At 42.9% G+C, this 23,496-nt stretch overlaps 1 protein-coding gene and 1 long non-coding RNA gene across 3 annotated transcripts in view; one reads left to right on the forward strand and one right to left on the reverse strand.

Annotated features, from left to right (window-relative positions):
• LOC138767987 (uncharacterized) overlaps nucleotides 1-7,422 on the reverse strand; it is a 29,153-nt gene extending 21,731 nt beyond the window's left edge. The window contains exon 1 of the long non-coding RNA XR_011358896.1: nucleotides 7,357-7,422. This is a non-coding gene — a long non-coding RNA (uncharacterized lncRNA). The remainder of the gene's footprint in view (nucleotides 1-7,356) is intronic.
• Nucleotides 1-23,496, forward strand: part of JAM2 (junctional adhesion molecule 2) — a 76,113-nt gene that overhangs the window by 31,222 nt on the left and 21,395 nt on the right. For both annotated transcript variants that reach the window (XM_069945329.1, XM_069945328.1), the window contains exons 2-4: nucleotides 12,500-12,565; nucleotides 18,710-18,826; nucleotides 20,338-20,487. In XM_069945329.1, the coding sequence (XP_069801430.1) occupies nucleotides 12,500-12,565; nucleotides 18,710-18,826; nucleotides 20,338-20,487 (333 nt within the window). The remainder of the gene's footprint in view (nucleotides 1-12,499; nucleotides 12,566-18,709; nucleotides 18,827-20,337; nucleotides 20,488-23,496) is intronic.

Raw genomic sequence — 23,496 nt, forward strand, 5'->3', positions numbered from 1 at the left:
GGAACTTGAACAGTAAAAATACACTATTTGAATACACATTTGGAATAAAAGGTGACATGCCTTGTGCAATAAAAAGAAGGATGAAAGAGTGTTATTATTGGAAATAGCAAAGAAAATGACCCTCTCTGCACTACACATCAGACCTAGAAGCTGACAGTCTGTACAGTACAGCGCAATTCTCCACCACAATTTACTGTAATTTTAGGAGTCAGGTGCCCGTTGTAGTAATTTCTTCCTCGACCTTTGAAGCAATGTCTCCTGTATTAAATAAAAGTGATGTACAGTTCCCCTTATTTCTTTTCATAAATCATTTAAGGATTTTTAGAAAAACAATATTGCGTGGCCCAAGCAGGCGGAAGAACGGTACAGATCAGTCATCAGTCACTGTGTACCTTTAAATTAGCAGCCTAGTTTCCTATTTCATTGTTTTTTTTTCCTTAAAGGGATTGTCTTACTACAGTTGATAACACATAGATGTCATCACTTGGGATTGGCAAACCCAGCCTGTCCATGAAATACTTGACTAAAGTCTAGACTATGTAATACCACTTTTCCCCTGTAGTGGCCACTGGAGGAGAAAGGTCTGGTAAGAAAAAAAACTCTGTGACGATCAGTTGATCACTGATTCTGTTTAAAAAGGGGTTAAAGGCCCCTGTGTAAGATTGGGATATAGCTTTTGATATATGTTTAGTTTCCTACATGAACCTGTCCGATACAATTCATGCAAGAACCTATGTAAGTGTTACAGCTAATCTTTAATACAATGAGAGCATGTTGTAACAGTATACGGCTGGTTGAGGTTCCTCATGGTAGTCAGTCTCATATTGGGACACCTAAAACAGGCAGACTTCATTAACGTTTTTGGAACAGTGTAGATCATCTTGGGCAGGCAGAGTACACCGCTTGCAGAAAACAGGACAGGGATTTTCTCACCTGCACATAAAGGGGAATCTAGATGAATCTAACCTGCTGTTATCTCCCTAGTGGGCATGGGACGCAGAGGATGAAGGTATGTCTCTTACCTTCATCCTCAGCGCTGTTCCCATGCTGTTAGTTGTGTCCAGAAAGCCATAGGAGCACTGAGGGCATGGATACTTCCCCACCAAGCAACGATCCAGCCCCGGGATGGCCCCCTCCAATGATGATCATTAGAGTGGGTGGGCCACCCTGGGAGTCCATAGCCCCCTCCTCTTGGCCGACCCACTTCCTCTATGGAGGGGGCCAGCCCAGGGGTGGACTGGATAGGTGCTAAGAGGTGGCGGCAGCCACCCCCCCCCCCCCCAGTGCTCCTAGCTGCTTATCAGGCAGAGCTAACAGCACAGATATAGAGTTGAGGATAAAAGTAAGAGACATACCTTCATCCTCAGCTCCCCGTGCCCACTAGGGAGCTATCAGCAGGTTAGATCCATCTAACCTGCTCATAGTTCCCCTTTAAGCCCTGCTGCCATTTCTTACATTTTGTCTTGGATGTTTCTGTTACTTAAGACAGATTTGCCCTGACAACAGGCAGTGGACTGCAGATAGCAAAGAAGGAGACACCTAGTGTCTAGGGTAAGGAATGATATATGAAGTGATATATAAATATGTTAGGAATCATACAGGCTATCACATCTAGGGAAGTTGTTTTACCCATTTAAATTATTAGTATCCTTTCTGCTTAACAGGGCTGTGACTCTAGAGGCCAGGACTCGTTCAGCATTTTGGGGTCAATTATATGGATGCATATTATACGTATGGTTTCTCGTGGTTTACATGTAGTGGAATGAATCATTTATTTTAGATGTTATTTTCTGCTAAAATTCAGCTTTCTATATGGAACATCATTACTGTCATCATTGCATGATGTTCTTTTGCGCGTGGACTGATTTCATTACAAGGATCAAAGTGTAGCTAAAAACCGAGAACTTTCTGCCTGGGGTAGAGAATGTTATTTTTACGCCTTGTGCTGGGCTCACAGTTGAGGGGGTCTGGCAGAACTACTATTACCCTCCAGAGCAGAACTCTCATCTGCATTTTTGGGGTATTTATTTATTTATTTATTTATTAATAAATAATAATAATAATAATTCTAGTACTTATAGTTTTTTTGTATTCATTCATCTACATAACTATAAGTCTTCTTGTACAGGAAAGTTTGTTTTAACACAGGCTACAACAATTTATGATATTCTTTACTGTAGAAAACACAATCATTATTTTTAGAGTAAGAAATAAGTAGACAATGCAGCCTGACAGCTATCGAGGCCTCTTATTATCAATGTGTATTATACAGTGGTTTATTATACTAATGGCCAACTAATAGAGAAAGGGGTTGGTCCCATTGACTTACTATAGGAATCATCTGAGAGAGAAAATCTGCTGGTGGTTGTCTGAAAACCCAGATCCTAAGGATAAAAACTGTGATGTCTTTGAGACCTGTGAAAAGTTTTCAGGAAAACTTACTCTCATGCTGTGAGTTTGGGGCAATTTCCCCTTGGTCCACATGTTTATGCTGGCATACCAATAGAATAAATACCACACCATACTCATTCCGGGTCCATTGGTTTCAGTAGCCCAAATATAGTCAAAAAAGTGTATATACTCCGAAACTAAATATAGCCTAAGCACCAGTGACATCAATGGGCCCAGCACACTTACCCTTCTTTCTTTCCAATCTGACAGTGCTCCCTGCTGTTACCTCTGTCCATGTCAGGAACTGTCCACAGCAGGAGAGGTTTTCTATGGGGATTTGCTCCTGCTCTGTACAGTTCCTAACATGGACAGAGGTGGCAGCAGAGAGCACTGTTTCAGACTGGAAAGAATACACCACTTCCTGCAGAACGTACAGCAGCTGAAAAACTTCATTTTTAACCCCTAAGCGACCTAGGACGTACCGGTATGCCATGGGTGACTGTCCCCAGATGACCCTGGGCGTACCGATACTTCCTGTGCTATAAAGAACGCTCCGGAGCGTGCTTCATAGGCAGTGGAGGCCAGCTTCAGTGAGCAGCTGGGCCCTCACCGTTAATGAAAGGCTGCAGAGGTTGCACTGCAGCGTGTCATTAACCCCTAAATTGCGGTGTGTAAGTGACAGGGGCAATCCGCTGTCACTTACCGATCGGGACCCCCGCAGTGTGACTGCGGGGGTCCCAATCGCTGTATCGGACCGCTGAAGGTCTCTTACCTTCCTCTGTACGGTCAGATCGGTGATCTGCCACAGGCAGGCTCAATGAGCAGAACCCCTATTACACTGAATAATGCTTTGCCTATGGCACAACAATGATCAGTGTATGTAATCTAATGATCAGGTAAAAGTGCCCCAGGTAAAATGTTTTTATAAATACCCCTAAGCCCCTCCCCCAATAAAAGTTAAAATCACCCCCCTTTCCCATTATATAAATAAAACATATAAAAATAAATAAATATATAATATACAGTAGCGTGCGTTATTGTCCAATCTATTGAAATATAACAGGCGTCATCACTAAGGGCAAACAGCGTAGACGAAAAGAGGGAAAAAAGCGCCAGGATTACCAAATTTTTCTTACATTATATATATATATATATAAAAAAAAATATTAAACAGTGATCAAACACAAATATGGTATTACTAAAAAGTGGAGATCATGGCAGAAAAAATGACGCCCCATACAGCCTCATAGGTGAAAAAATAAAATCGTTATAAGCGTCACAACAGGCCCACTTTATTAATAATTAATTGCAAAAAAAAAAAAGGATTTCATAAAAAAAAAACCTATAACATTAGAGAATTTGTGTAACCTCCATATGGTTGTGACCTATAGAATAATGGTATCATGTCGCTTTTACCATATAGTGCATTACGTAGACACAGGATCCCCCCAAACGTTACCATATTGCATTCTTTTTTACGATTTCCCCTATTTATATCTTCATAAATAATAATTTTGGGATTCCGTCATACATGTTATGGTAAAATGAAAGACGCCATTACACAGTACAACTATTCCTGTAAAAAACATCCCTTTACATGGCCTTGTAGATAGAAAACTGAAAGTGCTAGAGCTCCTAGAAAGGGGGGGAGGGAAAACCGAAAACGCAAAAATGAAAATTTGCGTGGTCCACTGGGTCATTTTGGGCCTGGTCCTCAAAGGGTTAAATTGTGGTGTTTGTCATAGAGACCTAAAACTAGGATCTGTTAGTAATATTGGTTTGGTGCTGTGCTGCCTATGACATATACATGTATATCTATGCTTGATGGCATTGGGAGTTTTGGATGTTGTCAGGTTCAGATATGGTCGGTCATCTAGAGATATGGAGGTCCCAGGAAAGGCTGCATTGCTCTCATACCACGGGGGGCTATTTAGGCCTGACTGCTGTGTACTCTCCACTAAGTGATAACACACAAGACCTAATTTTAAACACAAAACAAAGGAAAAGTGTCCGATCAGATGTGTGAGGGACCAGCTGTTACATTCCTGCGTCTAGGAAGCAGAAGGGGAGGTAAAGGCAGGAATGTTCTAGTGTAAAGCAATGAGTCCTACAGGGACAACCACAAAGTGCCAGCACTCACCATGGCACTTCAGGAAGATTATATTCTCTATCAGACTAGTAAAATCATATACGGGATGATGGGATTGCTGAGATTCCTCCTGTGGCTGGCATTCCGGGCCTTCTGCACATGCCACATAGTTGTGATGAGCTGGAAGCTGCATCCTGATGCATTCCTCGAAGTCCAAGGATACAGGGACATAGTTAGAGATACCACCTGGCCCTAGTTTTAGAGCATAACAGACGTCATTGGTCCTGTACGCGCCTAGTGGAGAAGGTACTTAAGTCCACTGGTATTTCGATAAAACTTTATCAAAGGGGTTATCCAGCGCTACAAAAACATGGCCACTTTCCCCCTACTGTTGTCTCCAGATTGGGTGGGGTTTCATACTCAGTTCCATTGAAGTAAATGGAGCTTAATTGCAAACTGCACCTAACTGGAGACAACGGTAGGGGGAAAAGTGGCCATGTTTTTGTAGCGCTGGATAACGCCTTTAACACTTATACTATAGCATTGTGGAAGGAGGTAACTAATGCTATTGTATATTGTCTGGAATATGTTAATGTGGTTCACAATCGCATCACAGCAAATGCCATTAGAGGGGTTATCCAGAATACCACAAAATCATAGCTGCTTTATTCCAAAAACAGCGCCACTCCTGTCCTCAGGTTGTGTGCGGTATTAAAACTCAGCTCCATTCACTTTGCTGTAATACCACAAACAAACAGAAAGCAAGAGTGGCGCTCTTTTTGGAAGTAAGCAGCTATGATTTTTTACATCTTAGATAATCCCACCGATCAGGGTCTATTTACTTACATCATTGTTCCCTACAGTGGCCACTATAGGAGTAATGTAGTATTACACTGTGCCATTTATGTAATGGTCAAGGGTTCTGTCAGCGAGACTCATGCTGATCACCTGCAGGTCTTTATGTAGAGAAGAGAATATGTAGATTGCACACCTCTTGAATGCATAAAGTACCATAGCATGAGTGCAGCACAAGAGAAGAAGGTGAGAGCATTTGGCCGTCTAGGAATGATGGGAATTGTAGTTCTGCAACAGCTGGAGGGCCATGAGTCTGACCCCTGTGGTCTCCTGCTATATAGTTCTGGATAATGATGGATAAATAATTCTAATAGATATAGATAATGGTGTGTTACACAGAGCAATAATTCGCCCAAACGATCGTTTAAAGATTTTGAAGCAACAATTTGGTTTTTATAACGATCAGCAATTAGACGAAGAGATAAATAGTTAAAAAAAAACGTTATTGCGCTCGTTTTCAAGATAGCTTAAGCCCATCTCACACGTTAGGGTGAATCGGTGAAAGACTGTTTGGACGAAGCGATCTGCGAATTTTATAGTGAACGACCAACGACAATTTGGGAACACGTTGAAAGATCACAATGAACGATTTGTCGTTCGTCTCTCGATCGTTTGCTGTGTTTACACGAGCCGATTATCGATCAAATGTGATCATTATCCCGAAAATTCGAATGATAATCGTTCCATGTAAATGCACCATCAATAGATAGGATACAGATAGATAGATAGATAGATAGATATGAGATAGATAGATAGGAGACAGAGAGAGAGATAGATAGATACATATGAGACAGAGAGAGATAGATAGATAGGATACAGAGAGAGATTGAGAGAGAGAGAGAGATAGGATACAGATAGATAGGAGATAGATAGATGCAACACAGCGTTTCGGCGGGTGATCCGTCGAAACGTCGTGTCTTGCTGTGTTGCATTATGTAGTTTACTTCTTTGAATAAATTTGAAGTTTTTTCACCCTATCGGAGTGCCGTGGATCATCGTCCATATCTACACTGAAGGTTAGTGGTCTGAACTACGTTCACTGGCACCCATGCGTATTTTGAGTAGTGCCACTCATTATCCTTTACTAGATAGATAGATAGATTATGAGATAGATTGATAACTGTGCTCAGCCAATCGCGGCTGAGCAGCTGATGACGCGCCAGAGTGGGGCCGGCATGAGGGACGGCGGTATGTATAATGCATCACACTTCTGGGTCTAGCGTGGGTGGGGGGAACACGGGGAAGGGGGCCATTCACATACATAACATACATTATAAAGTTGTATTACTTTGTAATGTGTGTTATTTTGTGAATTAAAGTTTAGCGCCGCACTGCCCCTTTAAGGGATTACTGTCCTTTTATACAGCTGAGGATATTCTTCCTGATACTTTCTATTTCTGTAACACTTTATTATGGTATAACCCCTGACATACATCAGCCGTATAGAGAGAAACCAGTGGCTGCAGTTGCCTAGGTTATACATCAACCTCCGACTGGTTTCCTCAAGAAAAGCAGTGACGGGAATCGGACAGCGGAGTATATTATCATCCTCTATTACAGACAAGGGGAGAGGAAGGAAGCTGCTGTATTAGCAGTGTAGAGCATCTTCTGATATGATAACAACCATGATGCCACATAGATCACATGGAGTCCAAAAATAAGACCACTTCTGATGCTTAAAGGGGTAAGCACCAATGGGTGACAGAAAGTTAGACACATTTGTAAATGACTTCTGCTTCTGTATGGCCGGAAGTAAGGGCTGTATTGGAGTTGTTCTCAGACATGGTGCGATAGTAACTGAATTTGTGTGGGTGATTATGACACAGAGTTTACAGCTGAAAAAGATTTTCTACTATAGAAAGTGATGGTTTATTTCTTATAGCTCTTCTTTATTGGTGGGGGCCCCATCCTTTAGAATAAAGAGCCTGCAATTGCGGATAAAGTAATATTGTCACCCCCTTACTGTATGTGCTGTACTCCGCACCACCCACAAGCTTCGATACTGCACATCCAATATATACCTGTATAACACTTGTCTCTATCTTCCTTCTGCACTTCATCGGTAAACAGTGTCACCTGGGCGGGGCTTCATGGCAGTTGGGACCTTTCTCCAGTTGGGAGATGTGGGCCAACTGTCGTGAAGCCCCACCCAAGTGACACTGTCCACAGATAAAATGAAGCGTGCCTGTAACTGTCCAGAGGAGGGGAGGTTTTCTATGAGGGAATTGCTACTGCACTGGACAGTTCCTGACATGGACAGAGGTGGCAGCAGAGAGCACTGTGTCAGACTGGAAAGAATACATCTCTTCCTGCAGGACATATGGCAGCTAATAAGTACTGGAAGGTTTTTAAAGGAGAACTCCAGGTAGAGGTTAAAAAAATGAAACTTCTGCAGAAGCATAACGCATTACTTACCTGTCTATCCCAGTTGTAAAACTACCAAAAATCCATCTGTTTTGGGGGGTTTTGTACTGTATTGTGTTTCGGTACTTCGTGGTTGAACAGTTCCCAGAATGCAGTATTTGGTTCCAGAATGCAATGTAAATATTTAGGGTTCCTTGGTTTATATTGGGAATTAAGATAATGTAGCCCTTGTACTTCTATGAGTTTGTACAAACCCTATTCTCAGCTCTGATACATCCCTATGTATCTGGTTCTTGTGTCTTTAGGTAAAGGGACGTGGTCGGCATTGCTGAAGATGCACGGCTTGTAGAAGCTGCTTCTGCTTCTATATATGGAAGGATTCTTCCTGAGATATACTCCCCGTCTATGTGTCCTGTGCTCTGTACTAATATATTTACTGTTCTCCTGAAAAATTAAGACCACTAGACTGGTGGGGAGAAGATTTATACTGGGAGAGGACATCCTGCACAGAGCACAGGGGAATAACACATCCCGCTCGGTGGCGGTATCCTCCGCAGATCATTCTGCCTGTCCTGAACCAATGCCAGCAAATGGAACATCTGCTGCCGAGTCTTTAATGTTTACATGTAGTAACGTGGTCCCATTGTAACTCATGGAGAACGTCATGTGGATAAAGCTTCTGTGTACTGGGTTGTGGGATTTCTCTCCATTTCCCTTCAACAGATGAAAGGAAATTCCTGGGAATTAAGAACTAGATGAAAAATAATTTCCAGAAATGAATTGAGGAAATTGATGAAAACTGATACCTAAGCGCTCTGTTACAAGGGTGTATTTTTATGTTTGTTTTATTCAGTGGGAAAACTTACATGGAGAAACATATAACCCTAGGCGTTTATAGTCTTATTATCAATGGGGCCGACCACCATGACCTAGTGCATTGTACAACATTGCGTGTCCTCCATTTCTTGGTTTCTCGTTTGGATTAAAGTGAACCTATAGATTGAGAACTTTTTTTTTTTTTTTTTTTTTTTTTTTTTTTTTAAACCTTCAGGCTATGTTTACACACTGTACTTTTTATTAAAAGAATATTTAAAGGGACTCTGTCACCTCCAAACCATTCTTCTCAAAACCTAAACAAAAGTCATCTGTAAATAGGATAATGGAGAGGACGACTTAGACTTCTTATAGCAAGAATGTAGAAAGAAGATAGAAATTGCACATATAGGATCAGTTTTGTTTACTTTGATGTATAATTTACTGATAACTTAAGTTTAGTAAGTGTTTTGGAGGTGACAGAGTCCCTTTAAATGGCCACACAATTAATCATTAAGATTGTTTGCCATATCGGTTATTTAAGATCGTAAATCGCCGGAAATTTGTCCCGTGTAACACCACCCTAAGGAGTCCACATTGGTAAATGAAGTGATCTACAAATATGTTAGGAATCCCATTGGCTATCACATGGAGGGAAATAGCTTCAACTATTTAAAGTTGCCGCCCCATTTACCCAACCTGTCAAATACCCACAGTGATCACTAAGTGCTCCCTGCCTGTGAGTGGAGGTCGGCCCACCTGGCAGCTAATCTATACAGCAGATGTCATGGACACCAGGCTTGGACTATCCCCCAGGTTCCACAGAGGGTCCCTTAGTGTACTATTACACCGATAATGGTTTCATGTAATAGGTCATGTGTCAGATCAGTGATCAGCCAACATTCACAATTTAAAGCATGACCTAAAATCCTGATAGTGATCTAGACTGTCTGCTGCCCGTCACTCCATATAACAGGAGCGGTGGCGCCAAACTGCCCCCTCCCCCCGCCCCTCCTCTCGGCTCCCTTTCTCCTCTTTGCTTGCTGTTGGTGTGTGTAATAGCACCAACAGGGAGCGGGAAACGAGGAGCAAGCTGCTCTGCTCTGATATATTGGGCCGTGTAATACAGACCTTAGTGGTGCCAAGACGGCCTTAAAGAGGTTATCCAGCACTACCAAAACATGGCCACTTTTTCCCCTCTCTTGTCTCCAGATATGGGGGGGTTTCAAACTCCATTGAAGTAAATAGAGCTTGATTGCAAACGGCACCTGAACTCGAGACAAGAGAGACAAAAGTGGCCCTGTTTTTGTAGCAATGGATAACCCCCTTAAAACCCCCCTAGTAGTGCACAGGCGGGATCTTTGTAGGGGTGCAATGCCTCTACATAAATCCTATATGTATCGGAGCCCGTCTATTCCCACCACAACAATGTTATATGGAGTACGTGCAGAGGCTATCCCCCCCCCCCCCATGGTAGGTCTACAGAAATATGGCCGTAACATCATCTGGTTTAAGCGACTTGATAGCTTAAAGGGGCAAACGGCTTGCTCCCCCAAAAGCTGCTCTGCCTGCAAGTTGGAATGTGTTTACCTATGCAGGTATTGTCCAGCTATCAGGAGCCAATGAAATCCAGCTTTGTACTCTAGAACTTTTGCCATTGTCTTTGCACCATTGTATGAACACGGCTTTTATGTTTGTCTATTACAGTCTATACTACAGAAAGTTCCCAAAGTGATAATGGGTGGTTAGTTTTCACGGCAGATTTTGTGAAAGACGGGTCTATTTAATCTGATCACATGCTTGCTTGGAAGCTCATGAAGCATGAACATTTTATTTGGTGTCCCTCTTGAATCAATTATCTACATCTCTGCAAATTTTACCACGGACATTCAGAGCCAAAATGCAAAGTCCTCTTACCGTCCTGCATTCCGGCCTAATCCCTGGCCGATAATTGCATGAACATTCTAATTAAAAGTCTGGCGGATTGTACGGCCGGCTCTGACTGGGGTGAAATAACAGCCGGAGCGTTAGCCAGCAGTGTCCCCTCACAGTTTAGGGTCATTGAGTAAGATATTTGCTGTGGCCTGGGGCTACGTATCCAGCTACTGAACTAACACAAATTGCTCTATTAGAGCATGGATGGCAGACGGATGTTCTCACACGTGAATCTGGGAAGTAAGGAAGAGAACATGAGTCAAGAAAAACCTCAGTTTACCCCATATTTCTGTCAGATAAGTTAAATGTTGAGGCACTCCCATGTTCCCATGGTTCAGCGGTCATGTTCTTTCTCCGTAGCGTCTTTATTAGGAAGTTCCTTCCATTATATCTAAATGTTATGTGAATAAATACGAGAGTCTGTGACAGACTTGTGCTAATATAATTTACATAGAGACAAGTAGGTAGTACTATCTGTGCAAACAAACTTTACAGGTAGAGCAAGGGAGGCAGCACTATCTGTACTTATATTGTTTGTAGGTAGAGAGGGGGAGGCAGCACTATCTGTACATATATCATTTGTAGGTAGAGAGGGGGAGGCAGCACTCTGTGCCTACGTAGTTTAAAGGTAGTGACAGGGAGGTAGTACCATATGTGCTTACATCTTTAACAGTAAAAGATGGAGAAAGTACTGTGCTTACATCATTTCAATGTAGGGAAAGGGAGGCAGTAATATCTTTGCTTACATCATGTACTGATATTGATCGACAGTACTTTATTTTCCTACATCCTTTACAGGTAATAATGGGGAGGCAGTACTATCTGTGCTTATTTACTGATCGAGACCGAGGTAGAACTACCTATGTCTAACCCATTTACAGGTAGTAATAATACTAGGGAGATAGAAGTACTGTCTGTACTTACATCATTTACAGGTAGAAGCAAAGTTAGTACTGCCTTTACAGGTATTAGTAGGGAGGCAGTGCTATCTGTGTCTACATCATTTACAGGTAGGAAAAGGAAGACAGTACTACCTGTCACTTACAGGTAATGAAAGGGATACAGTCATTTAGAGGTAGAAAGAGAGGCAGTAATATCTGTGCTTGCATAATTTACAGGAGGAGATGGAGGTAGAACTATCTGTGCCCACGTCATTTACAGGTAGTGACAGGGGGGCAGTACTATGCACAGAAACATAGGTCACATCAAATATTTGCAGTGTATTCCATGTAAAAAATAAATAAATATAGGATTAACCTAATTGAGGACAATGGGGCTAATGCAGATCCGCAGTACAGAAGAAATCTAAATATTTGGGCTCAGATTCTTTAATGAAACCATATTGGCAAATCTGTAATGTGTGCATCTACCTTCCCTAGTAGGAAGACTGTTTGTAGCTACATTACTAACAGAAAGAGACTAGGAGACAGTACTATTTGTTTATTCTATTTACTGACAGAGACAGGGAGGAATTACTACATGCGCCTATACTGTTCAGGTTGGTTTTTATTCTAAGGCCACAATCGGATGACCGTAATACAGCTGTATTTCACTGCTGACCCGTCAGTTTGGCCGAGTATTCCGGCCGTAATATGGACAAGTGCGGCTACACAATGTCAAGCATGAAGGAAAAGACATGTTTTGGGGCTGCTGCCAGTTTAGGCAGCTGACATGTTCATTATTGTGGGGGAAAGGAATTCCTCTATTTGTGCATTTGAGTGTTGACCAACCAAAATAGCCCCATGTGCTGACAGCTTTACTGGAGTCATGTTCTGACAGGAGATTCGGATATAGCAGCTATGGCGCTACCAGGTTACATCCCTAACATGCCCCTATAATGGATCCCAGTGCATGGAGTTCTCGCGGCCTTGACTTACATCTTGGTCATTCTTGCACGAATAGAGGAAATATTCCAGATAGTGTGCGGCTATGTCATGTGATCTTCTATCTGTGTCCCTTATCCCCCTCATGGCACAAGCTCACCAGGCAGGGAATACTGTATGGTCATTGTGGGGTTAAATGACTCACCGGTTATTGTCTTATATTTTACAGTTCGGGACGTGTCTGCCGTCAATGCAGTGACCGACAACAAAAATGTGCAGGAACTTGAATTTGGAGGTACCATGAAATCTATGTCTTGTATCATTACTGCCATTGTCCTGTATGCTTAAAGGGGTTATCCAGTGCTACAAAAACATGGCCACTTTCCCCCTACTGGTGTCTCCAGTCTGGGTGGGGTTTTGAAACTCAGTTCCATTGAAGTAAATGGAGCTTAATGGCGGCCATGTTGGTTGTCATACAGTTTTCCTTAAAGCGGTGATGGGGAACCTGCGGCCCTCCAGCGGTTGCAAAACCACAACTCCCATCATGCCCAGACAGCCGAAGGCTGTTCAGGCATGATGGGAGTTGTGGTTTTGCAACCGCTGGAGGGCCGCAGGTTCCCCATCACTGCCTTAAAGAGTCTGTGGGGAGTATATTGGGGGTTGGGGTTAGTAGTTTCAATTATATGTTTAACCCCTTAAGGACCGCGGGCGTACATTTACGCCCCCCGCTGCCTGGGCTTTAAGGCAGCAGGACGTAAATGTACGCCCTGCCGCAGTCCCGGGCTATGGAGCGGGCTCACGAGCTGAGCCCGCCCCATAGCGGGTGAGGACCAGCTGCTATCTGCAGCCAAGCCCTCCCCCTCAATGGCGCCGCGATCGCATTGTTTAAGTATAAGTGACAGGAGCATCTCCGGTCACTTAGCAATCGGGACCCCCGCATCGTGTCTGCGCGGGTCCCGATCGCATTTCCTGACTGCCGGAGGTCTTCTCCTTACCTCCGTGCAGTCCCCGGATCGGCCATCTGATTCAAACTGCCGCAGGGATCAGTGTGACTGATCCAATGTATGAAAGTGATAGTTTCCTAAGGGAACTATAAAAGTGTAAATAAATAAATAAATAAATAAATAAATGTTTTACAAAATGAACCCAAAGCCCCTCCCCCAATAAAGGTGTAAATCACCCCCCTTCCCATATCATACATTAAACAAATAAAAAGTAATAAAGTCAATTTACATATTATATACCGTGGCGTGCGTAATCGTCCAATCTATTATAATAAAACAATACTTTTCCCACACGGTGAACGGCATTAACAAAAAGCGGTAAACGCGGCGAACGATCGAAAAATCGCTCATTTTGATCTTTTAACAGGTTCATAAATCGTCGTTCACCGGTCGCAAAAAATTCGCCGATCGCTCCGTGTAAACAGTCGTCGTGCGATAGTCCGGCAGCTCGCAGCCCCGCCCGCCGCCCCGGCCCCCCGCTCGCAGCCCGGCCCCCCGCTCGCAGCCCGGCCCCCCGCTTATCCGCAGCCCCCTGCGCCGGCTCGATCGCCACCCCCACTGCTCTGATCGACACCCCCGCCGCCCCGATCGCCTCCCCCGCCGTCGCTCTGATCGCCGCCCCCATCCGCCGCCGCTCTGATCGCCACCCCCACCCGCCGCCGCTCCGATCGCCATCCCCACCCGCTGCTGCTACGATTGCCCCCACCGCCGCGGCCAAGAACATACGTTACCTGCTCCGCGCAGCAGGTCTTCGGACATCCCCGGCTACCCTCTTCAGCGCACTGATTGGCTGAAGAGATGAGCCGGGAATTTCAAACTGCTCCTCTTCAGCCAATCAATGCAAGGCAGCACTGATTGGCTGAAGGGGAGCCGTTTGAAATTCCCGGCTCCCCTCTTCAGCCAATCAATTCACGGCAGCACTGACTGGCTGAAGGGGAGCAGTTTGAAATTCCCGGCTCCCCTCTTCAGCCAATCAATTCACGGCAGCACTGATTGGCTGAAGAGGGGAGCCAGGAGTTTCAAACGGCTCCCCTTCAGCCAATCAGTGCTGCCGTGTATTGATTGGCTGAAGAGGGGAGTCGGGAATTTCAAACGGCTCCCCTTCAGCCAATCAGTGCTGAAGAGGAGCACTGATTGGCTGAAGAGGAGCCGTTTGAAATTCCCGGCTCATCTCTTCAGCCAATCAGTGCGCTGAAGAGGGGAGCCAGGGATGTCCGAAGACCTGCTGCGCGGAGCAGGTAAAGTATGTTCTTGGCCGCGGCGGTGGGGGCGATCGGAGCGGCTGCGGGGGTGGCGATCAGGGCGGCGCAGGGGGCTGCGGTTCAGCGGGGGGCCGGGCTGCGGGCGTACGATCGCAAACCGATTTTTCCGTACGATATATCGTACCGTCTAAACGCTGATCGTTATAAAAAAAAAAATTGTTACTTCGAAATCGTTAATCATGCGATCGGGCCAATTATCACTCTGTGTAAACTTAGCAGTAGGGTGCGTTTACACAGAAAGAATTATCTGACAGATTTTGAAAGCCAAAGCCAGGAATGGATTTAAAAAGAGGATAGATACCAGTCTTTCCTCTATGACCTGATCCCTGTTTATAGTCTGCTCCTGATTTTGGATTCAAAGATCTGTCAGATAAGTCTGTCTGTGTAAACGCACCATTAGAGTCCATTTACACAGAAAGATTATCTGACAGATTATCTTCCAAAGATTTGAAGCCAAAGCCAGGAACAGACTATAAACAGAGTTCAGGTCATAAAGTAAGGCTGAGATTTCTCCTTTTTTCAAATCCATTCCTGGCTTTGGCTTCAAATCTTTGGCAGATAATCTGCCAGATAATCTTTCTGTGTAAATGGACCTTTAGTTATCCCATACTGATCCCACCTTGCATGATGCCCCAGAGCTGCATTCACAATTTGGCTGGTTTCATTCCCTGCTTGTTCATCAGTAATCCGATGCAGGCAAAAGTAAATGGGCCCCTACATTACAGGAATTCAGCTACGCTGTAGGGTAATCACATTGGTGGCTATCACATCACATTTCTATTAGTGACTAGCAGAAGTGTGCATGCAGCTCTGCAATGCAATAAATTCTGTGTGTCAGGATCATTACCTAAAAGGCAAATTAGTTACAAAGTTTGTTGCCTTTTTAAGTAGTTGATATAAAAGAATATATTGATATGTAAAAAGGAATTAAAGGGGTTGTCCAGCGAAAATCTTTTTCTTTCAAATCAACTGGTGTCAGAAAGTTATACAGATTTGTAATTTTATTCTGTTTAAAAAATCTCAAGTCTTCCCATACTTATCAGCTGCTGTTTGTCCTGCAGGAAGTGCTCTCTGCTGACATCTCTGTTTGTGTCAGGAACTGCCCAGAGCAGGACAAGTTTGCTATGGGGATTTGCTGCTGCTCTGGACAGTTACCGTCTCGGACAGAGGTGGCAGCAGAGAGCATTGTGCGAGACTGGAAACAATACACCACTTCCTGCAGGACATAAAGCAGCTGATAAGTACTGGAAGACTTGAGATTTTTAAATGAAAGTAATTTACAAATCTATATAACTTTCTGACACCTGTAGATTTGAAAGAAAAGGATTTTCCCTGGACAACCCCTTTAAAATGTGGCTCTGTGAGTGACCCCAATGTTCATTTCCTAATTGCATCCTGGGTATTCTACAGTGCAGACAGGGACAGGACTTCTAAAAATCAACAGTTATAGAGGTCCTTGTATAAAAATATATAGTTATAGTTTCTAGATCATTATATAGGTGGGGAGACTTAGAATTACAGAAAAACATGATTCTTGTCTAGCTAAAGCAGCTACCATTGGGCAGATTTCTACTGGAGAACTTTCCATTCTATGAAAGCGTTTTGGAGTAATGAAAAAGCCATTACCATCGGCTTTCGTTTACCAAAGAACTACTGTTAGATATGCCAGAAATGTCTAGTCCAGCATTAGAAAACCATAGCTGCTTTTTTTCAAGAACAGCGCCACCCTGTCCTTAGGTTATGTGTGGTATTACAATTGCGATACCATATACAAACTCAGGACCAAAGTGGCGATGCTTCTAGGTGAAAGCAGCCATGTTTTTCTACTCCTGAATAATTCCTTCAAGGTCAGTGACCAACAGATGGATCTGTTTGATCTCTTATAAAACAAGTAAGAATACAACATCCTAAAAAAAATTGTTGGATAATCTGTCCTTCAGTGCCCTCATTCACTTCAATGGGAGCTGCAATAACTGATCTTGGCCACTACACAGTGAACGGAGCTGTTGGCTTCCTGCTTTGTTTCACAGTGAATAGCAGCAGCATGTAGATGTAGATGTGATACTAATGAGGATAGGCCAACAATAAGGGAAAACCCCCTATAACTTTTTGTTTAATTAGTAACCAGCCTTGGAACATTATACCTCTTGGGCATTTGTACTTGCTGGCCCTTTAAAAATGTCCTGCCTTTACCTTACACTACTTCATGCTGGCCCTTTAACATGCTGGAGAGACGCTGCTGCTTACCTATGCAACAACAACAGCAATACTGCTCAGTCACTGTTCTGGACTCCAGACTTATTAATTCATATTTCAACTTCAGGAAACCTTCAGACTATTTTAGTTGTCTCCTTGCAGAACAATTCCCCTATGTCAGCAGTGATCCAGTATAACAGCAAGGTCAGGCTGCCTCCCGCAGAATCTCTACCCAGTACATTTCTGCTGGGGATAGACAGTGCTATACTCTAGGGACCCGGCCACACGGCTATAGGACATGGCCTGGAGTCCCTCGTCTCTGTGTTTTATTAGCTTCATATTTGATTACTTGTAACTTAAACACAGAGGAGTAACAGAAGCTCCGGGGCCCCGGTGCACAGTGTGTGATAGGGCCCCTCACTTCCCGTATGCCATTTATAATACTGATGTCTTCTCATATTGCGGATAGCCTTAGGGCCCCCTCAGACACCAGGGCCTGGATACAACTGCTACCTTGGCACACCTGTAAATAGTAATACATTGCAATATGTCTGCAGGAATAGCTTATTGATGTCACCTTATTTTCTTTGTTAAAATGTCACTTGAGTTAATTTAAAGGGGTATTTCAGAGTAAAAAAAATATTTTTAAAATCAACTGGTGTCAGAAAGTTATACAGACTTGTAAATTTCTTTTATTTAAGAATCTTTAGTCAGCAGCTGTATGTCCTGCAGGAAGTGGTGTATTCTTTTTAGTCTGACACAGTGCTCTCTGCTGCCACCTGCTGTCCATGTCAGGAACTTCCAGAGAGGCTTTTTATGGGCATTTGCCGCTGCTCTGGACAGTTCCTGTCAGGGACATAGGTGGCAGCAGAGAGCACTGTGTCAAACCAGAAAGAACACACCACTTCCTGCAGTACATACAGCAGCTGATTAAATATCTCAGGTCTTCCAGTACTTAATTTAAGTATTTTATAAGTATGTATAATTTTCTGACACCAGTTGATTTGATAAAACATTTTCTCCAGAGTACCCCTTTAAAGTTATTGTTCCCTATGGATAAGCCACCACTAAAGTAGACAGACTCATACATCCTTAAAGTTATACTTTTCTGCATAAGTTTCTTCTTCAGGAGATCAGCAAAAGGCATATGGCACAGAGAGCAAGCCCTTGTCATGTCACAATAATCGCACCTTGAGTTAGACTCTGACACAAATGGGGCCACCCTGTTGTTTTCCTATTTATGTTCCATTACTCACAACTGAGTGGGACTTAAGGGGCTACCTATCAGGGTGGTGCGGTGCTCAACAGGTGGCAACAGGCAAGGGATATCTAGCTATTCCCATGTTTTGAGATTCACAACTGATGCTCCACGGACTCCTTTTTTGCGCATTACATGCCGAACAAGGACCTTTTCCAGAAAGAAGAATTGTTGGGGTGTTTGCCTCTCATCAGTACAGTCTTATCATCGCAGGAAGAGATTCTGGCTGGTCGGGACACATAAGTCATGTTTCCAGAGCTGCCTTACAGAGAAGCCAGAATCTCCTTTGGAGTATTGTGCTCTGTACTGACAAGGAGAAAGAACTTTGATACATCACAAGTCTTTCCTATGGAAGAGATACTCGTTCTGATAAAAATATAATAGTTTCATGTTTCAAGGCATCTTAAAAGGGTCGAGCACTGACTTGCAGGGACTCATATAGTTTGCACCAGAGCCCACTTTCCTCCTTAGCAAGCTGAAGAAGCCAATCTATGACCTAGAGGGGGTTAGGTCAAGACACATTTTAGGGTGGTGGTGGTGACCTTCACTGAGGGCAACAGCTGGAACTCTAGGGGCACTTTATGTTGTCATATCTAGGAGTCCATGCATAGTAGTAAGATGGCTAATACTGGAGAGATACTGTGTGCGTTTTCTAATATTTTAGCTCATCTGATGACATTCTGTGTTGTCTAATTGTTCTTTGTCTCGGTTCCTCGTAGAGACGACCCTCACCTGCAGATATACACTAGAAAAGGAGCAGGTCATCCGGCTAGAATGGAAGAAAACCGATCTTAAGGGGGAAACCTCCTTTGTCTACTTTAATAACTCACTGTCAGGTAAGGTTCTGTCACCTTATGCATACACTTTTTAAAGTAATCACAGGTAGAGAACCCTCCGATTTGGATGAGGAATAAATCTGGAAGCAGAGTTTAAAGGAATTTATCCTCTTGACTAGTGACGAAACTGGAAACTGCTATAGGCTGTATCCATGTTTTCCAGGCAGTCCTAGGGAAGCATCCAACTTCCGCAGCTATCAGGAGTTGAATGCTGAGTGTTCGGGTTTGAATGACCCTGAACATTCGGCAAGTTTGCTCATCACTAATCTTCACCTTCAAAAACCCCACATGATGGATCTAAAACATTATAGCTTTGGCAATGTGAAGTTGGCAAAGAGGCAGATATATATTTAGGGATGTTCACCCACCGACTAGGCGGTAATTATTTGGATGTACCCATTCTCTTTGGGGTTTAGTAGTAGCTGAGCGCCAGTCTTGGGTAGGGGAGGGCACCATGGCAGCAAGGAACAGAGGGGAAAGCTGGCCTCCCCTTACTAAAACTAAGCTCTCCTAATATATATACAACTACCTGTTAATAATTGTGTGATATATTTCCTCAATACTGGTGCCAAACCTTTATAACTAAATTTTAAATTCCTCAGAAAAACTCTTGACCAAGCTAGCAGAAACCTGAGCTCTTTGGCCCTTATCACTATTTTTCTACAAATTGTTATTCCGTCCCATATTTCAAGAGTGTGTCCTGTTAGGACTGGGAGTTATCCTTCAAGGGTGCTTTTCCTCATGGGCTGAGCATCCTTGTCTTTTTCTCCTCATGGGCGGAGCTTCTTTGGCTTGTTCTCCTCATGGACGGAGCTTCTTTGGCTTGTTCTCCTCGTGGGTGGAGCTTATTTGGCTTCTCCTCGTGGGCGGAGCTTATTTGCCTTCTTCTCCTCATGGGCGGGGCTTCTTTGGCTTCTCCTCATGGGCGGAGCTTCTTTGGCTTCTTCTCCTCATGGGCGGAGCTTCTTTGGCTTCTTCTCCTCATGGGGACAGCTAGCTACCTGTCCTGATTTCCTCATCATTGGAGCTTTCTTGACCTGATCTCCTCATGGATGAAGCCTGCTTTCCCTGTTCTTCGTTGGCACCTAAGTGAATTATTATCTGTGGGAAGCCAAGTAGGGTCTGTTAGGAGATGGGACATGTGGCCTTTAAGACAAGAAGTGATGTTTTTGTGATGGCAGACAGGAGCTTTTATAGAAGAAGAGGCATAACACAGATAAATGACCTTAGTTGTGTTACATATGTCCCTGTACACTAAGCGCAGGATACTGCAGCCAATTGCTGGTCTTAATGGTCACGTGCAAGTGCAGCATCCTGCGGTCAGTGTGTTTGGATGTTCCTGACTTGCTAGGAAGAATTTTGGGGGAGAATTTCTGGGTGTACATATATTAAGCGCTGGATTTCAGTTATGGGAATTAAGAAAAGTATAAAAATAAAACAATAAATAAAAAATCCTGATTTGTGCCTTTAAACGCCCTTACACAATCTTTGCACTTGTCTTGTGCCAACAGAGGATTTACAGAAGCGAGCGCAGATGTTGGGCTCCAGTATCAGGATCATGAATCTCAGCAGAGGAGATTCTGGCAAGTATCGCTGTGAAGTCAGTGCTCCTCAAGATGCGAAGATCTTCGATGAAGTCAACATTAATTTAGTTGTATTAGGTGAGTGTAATGCATGTGTGTAATATCGCGTATATACGTATACTCTTTCTCTGCTCTCTGCTTAATGGCAATTCCACCTCAATCTAAGCAATCTGAGACTAACTGGTTGTTACAGGAGACGTCCTGCATGTACAGGGTAGGAGTTGTGCAATGCAACCTTAGAAATAAGATGGGAAATTGGGTTCCTTGGACCTATACTCAAGCAGCAGCATAATAAAGAGTCCTTGAGAGGCAGGGTGCCATATTTCATAAGTTCCCCCATGTCATGACACCAGAAATTTAGTTTAGTGGGGGGAAAAAAGCTGATCGCTTTTTCAATTTATGGAGAACCCCTTTAAGGGGTAGATTTGAAATTCAAGACTCTCTAGGAACTTGGGTGACAACCCACTCATCCTTTCCAGAAAAGTATGCCTCACACCACACAACGTCCGCATGCTATATATCGATCATACCCTACTACCAGCCCTTGTCCTCCAGGGACTTATTAGCTTTAAGTAACTTTATCCATGGTCACAATGTTACATCACTGCAATGATTGCTTCCATGGCTTGGAGCTATTAGATAAGGTAGCAATGTAACATGACATCCTTTCCTAATTTTTCCTTACCGGGATAAAGGGCTATCCGAGATTTAAATATTGCTAGGCTAAATTTGACAACTTTCTAAATAGCCTTTATTAAAAAAAAATTCTGCCATTTACCTGCTACTTTGAGAAAGATAAGATAACCTGGTGAACTTTTTGCTCTCATAAATAGTAGCAGGTAGGGAGTTAGTGGACAGGGGTGAAAGAAACCCTAGAGGGCAGCTCACACAAACTGGAAAAAGAGGGAAGCGCAGGTACAAGGTGAGAACTGTATAGGCTGCTCAATGCAGCACATTGTAAAGGCTGAGGAAGCAAAAGTAAACAAAATGTTTAATAAAGGCCAATTGAGAAAAAAAATGCACTATAATAAGTCAAAAGTGTCTATAGCTTTAAACACTATCACAATAGGAAAGCGATTCAGAGATATGTTTAATATACATTGAGCAATTGAAGTGTCTGGAGCTTCGAATAGTTAGCCCATGCTTGGTTCTTGGACTGGAGATGAAACAACTATTTATTTCACGAAAACTAGAGCTTAATAAAGATTATAAGCATCGGCCATTCCAGATGGGCCCGGTCTTTACAGACAGGAATAGGAAGGTTTACTTGAGTCTACATGTCACTTACAAATGACAGGATCCACTCTGCTACATCTGTCTCTTATGTCTTTATACGCAGCAGAGGTTTTCAGTACATGGTGTTCTGCCTCAAAATCTATTGTGTTTCTTCTATTTTATAGCTGACAGACTACGACTGAGCTGCTCCACATGACCCAATGGTTTTACAGCTTTTTCTTGTCTTCAAACTATGTGAAATCTAATCTGGTTTTATTCCTCAGGTTGGCAATATTCCCTTTTGTTTCGTATCCAGGGGAAAAAATATTCTACTTTTTTGATTAATCTCCATTTTAACATTCTGGACAAGTAAATATAATCATTCCTGCTAATGGTCTCTTACATATGAAATAGTACACAGCTGTATTGTTCTGGCTAAAATATCCCAGCATTCCTTGCTGGTTCAGTGTCTACCTGTCATCCCTATACTGGCACTGTACAGTAATGTGTTCCAAGAGTATAGGAGCTCAACTAAGTTGTTAGAGATCCACCTATGGACAAGCTTGCTGACTGTTTACATCCAAACAGAACTATGAATACAGCTCTGGGGTATAACATAGGCCCAATACAAGATAAGTAATACAATGTATTTACAAAGTTACCCTACTTTATATGTAAATTGTTTCTATACGTAAACAGCAGCAAGCTGTCTAAAGGTGAACATGATAGCTACCGCCTGACAGTGCTAAATTTAATTACAGTTGTCAACCAACAATCTGCTTCTTGTACGCCGTCCCTTCCAAAATCGCATCACGCTGAAGAGCACTTCATTACATAATGGAAATGCTGGCAGTTCATGCAGAAAGGAAATCACCTATCTTCCTTCCTTCCAAGATGAATTGCACAATACAGTCTAAAATGTAATGCAAGCCGGTGAAGAATTAAAGTGCACCCATCCCCCACTCTCACCGGAGGCGGCCATATTGCTGCATAGGGAAATATTTATGAGGATCCACAGATGCAGTTTTTATGACGATCTGCAGACAAACAACAGTGCGTGTGTCTGAACAGACCTAAGACTTCTTTTATGGGGGATGTTGAGTTAATCTGAAAGTTTTCTCTTGGAGCTAAAGCAGTGGAAATTTTTTACAGGTCGCCCTAAAAAACACATACTTTAATCCCGTTAAATGTGATTAGTATAGCTAAGAATCATGTAAAATTATATTGTTATTAATAATTTTAATAATAATAATTGTAATAATAATAATTTATTATTATTACTACTACTATTGTTGTAGTAATAATAATAATAATAATAATAATAATAATAATAATAATAATATATTGTTGTTGTTATTATTATTATTATTATTATTATTATTATTATTATTATGCATTTTTACATAGAAGATGGGGACTTCATATGGTGGTCTCCCTATGATGGTGCCAAGTTTTGCAGTCCAGGAAGACCTCATGTTTATTTCTTCTTCCACACCACAATTCCCCATCTTCAATGCAGATTCTTTGGGAAGGGGTGCTCAGGTTCCAAATACCTGAAAGCAAGGAAATGGGACCAACCAGATGGGGGTCCTCCCATTGCAAGGCCCCCTATAGCAGCTGCATGTTCTGTCTCTATGGAATGTACGTCCTTGGTAAGCAGAATGTGTTGCAGTCATCGCCTGTCATGATGTGTACAGCAGCAGGTTCGCTCAAGACAAGACAAGCCGCTGCATTAGGTGCTTGTAGGACACCAGAAGGAACTCGGCCAACCCATTGCAATAATAAATATGGTTGACATTTAGGGGTTCCAACTTTTTCCAATGCAAAAATAGTCAAAGTGTCACTGTCATTATAACTTTTAAAATCTAAATC

The sequence above is a fragment of the Dendropsophus ebraccatus genome, chromosome 11 (genome assembly GCF_027789765.1).
Source record: "Dendropsophus ebraccatus isolate aDenEbr1 chromosome 11, aDenEbr1.pat, whole genome shotgun sequence".
NCBI lineage: Eukaryota > Metazoa > Chordata > Amphibia > Anura > Hylidae > Dendropsophus > Dendropsophus ebraccatus.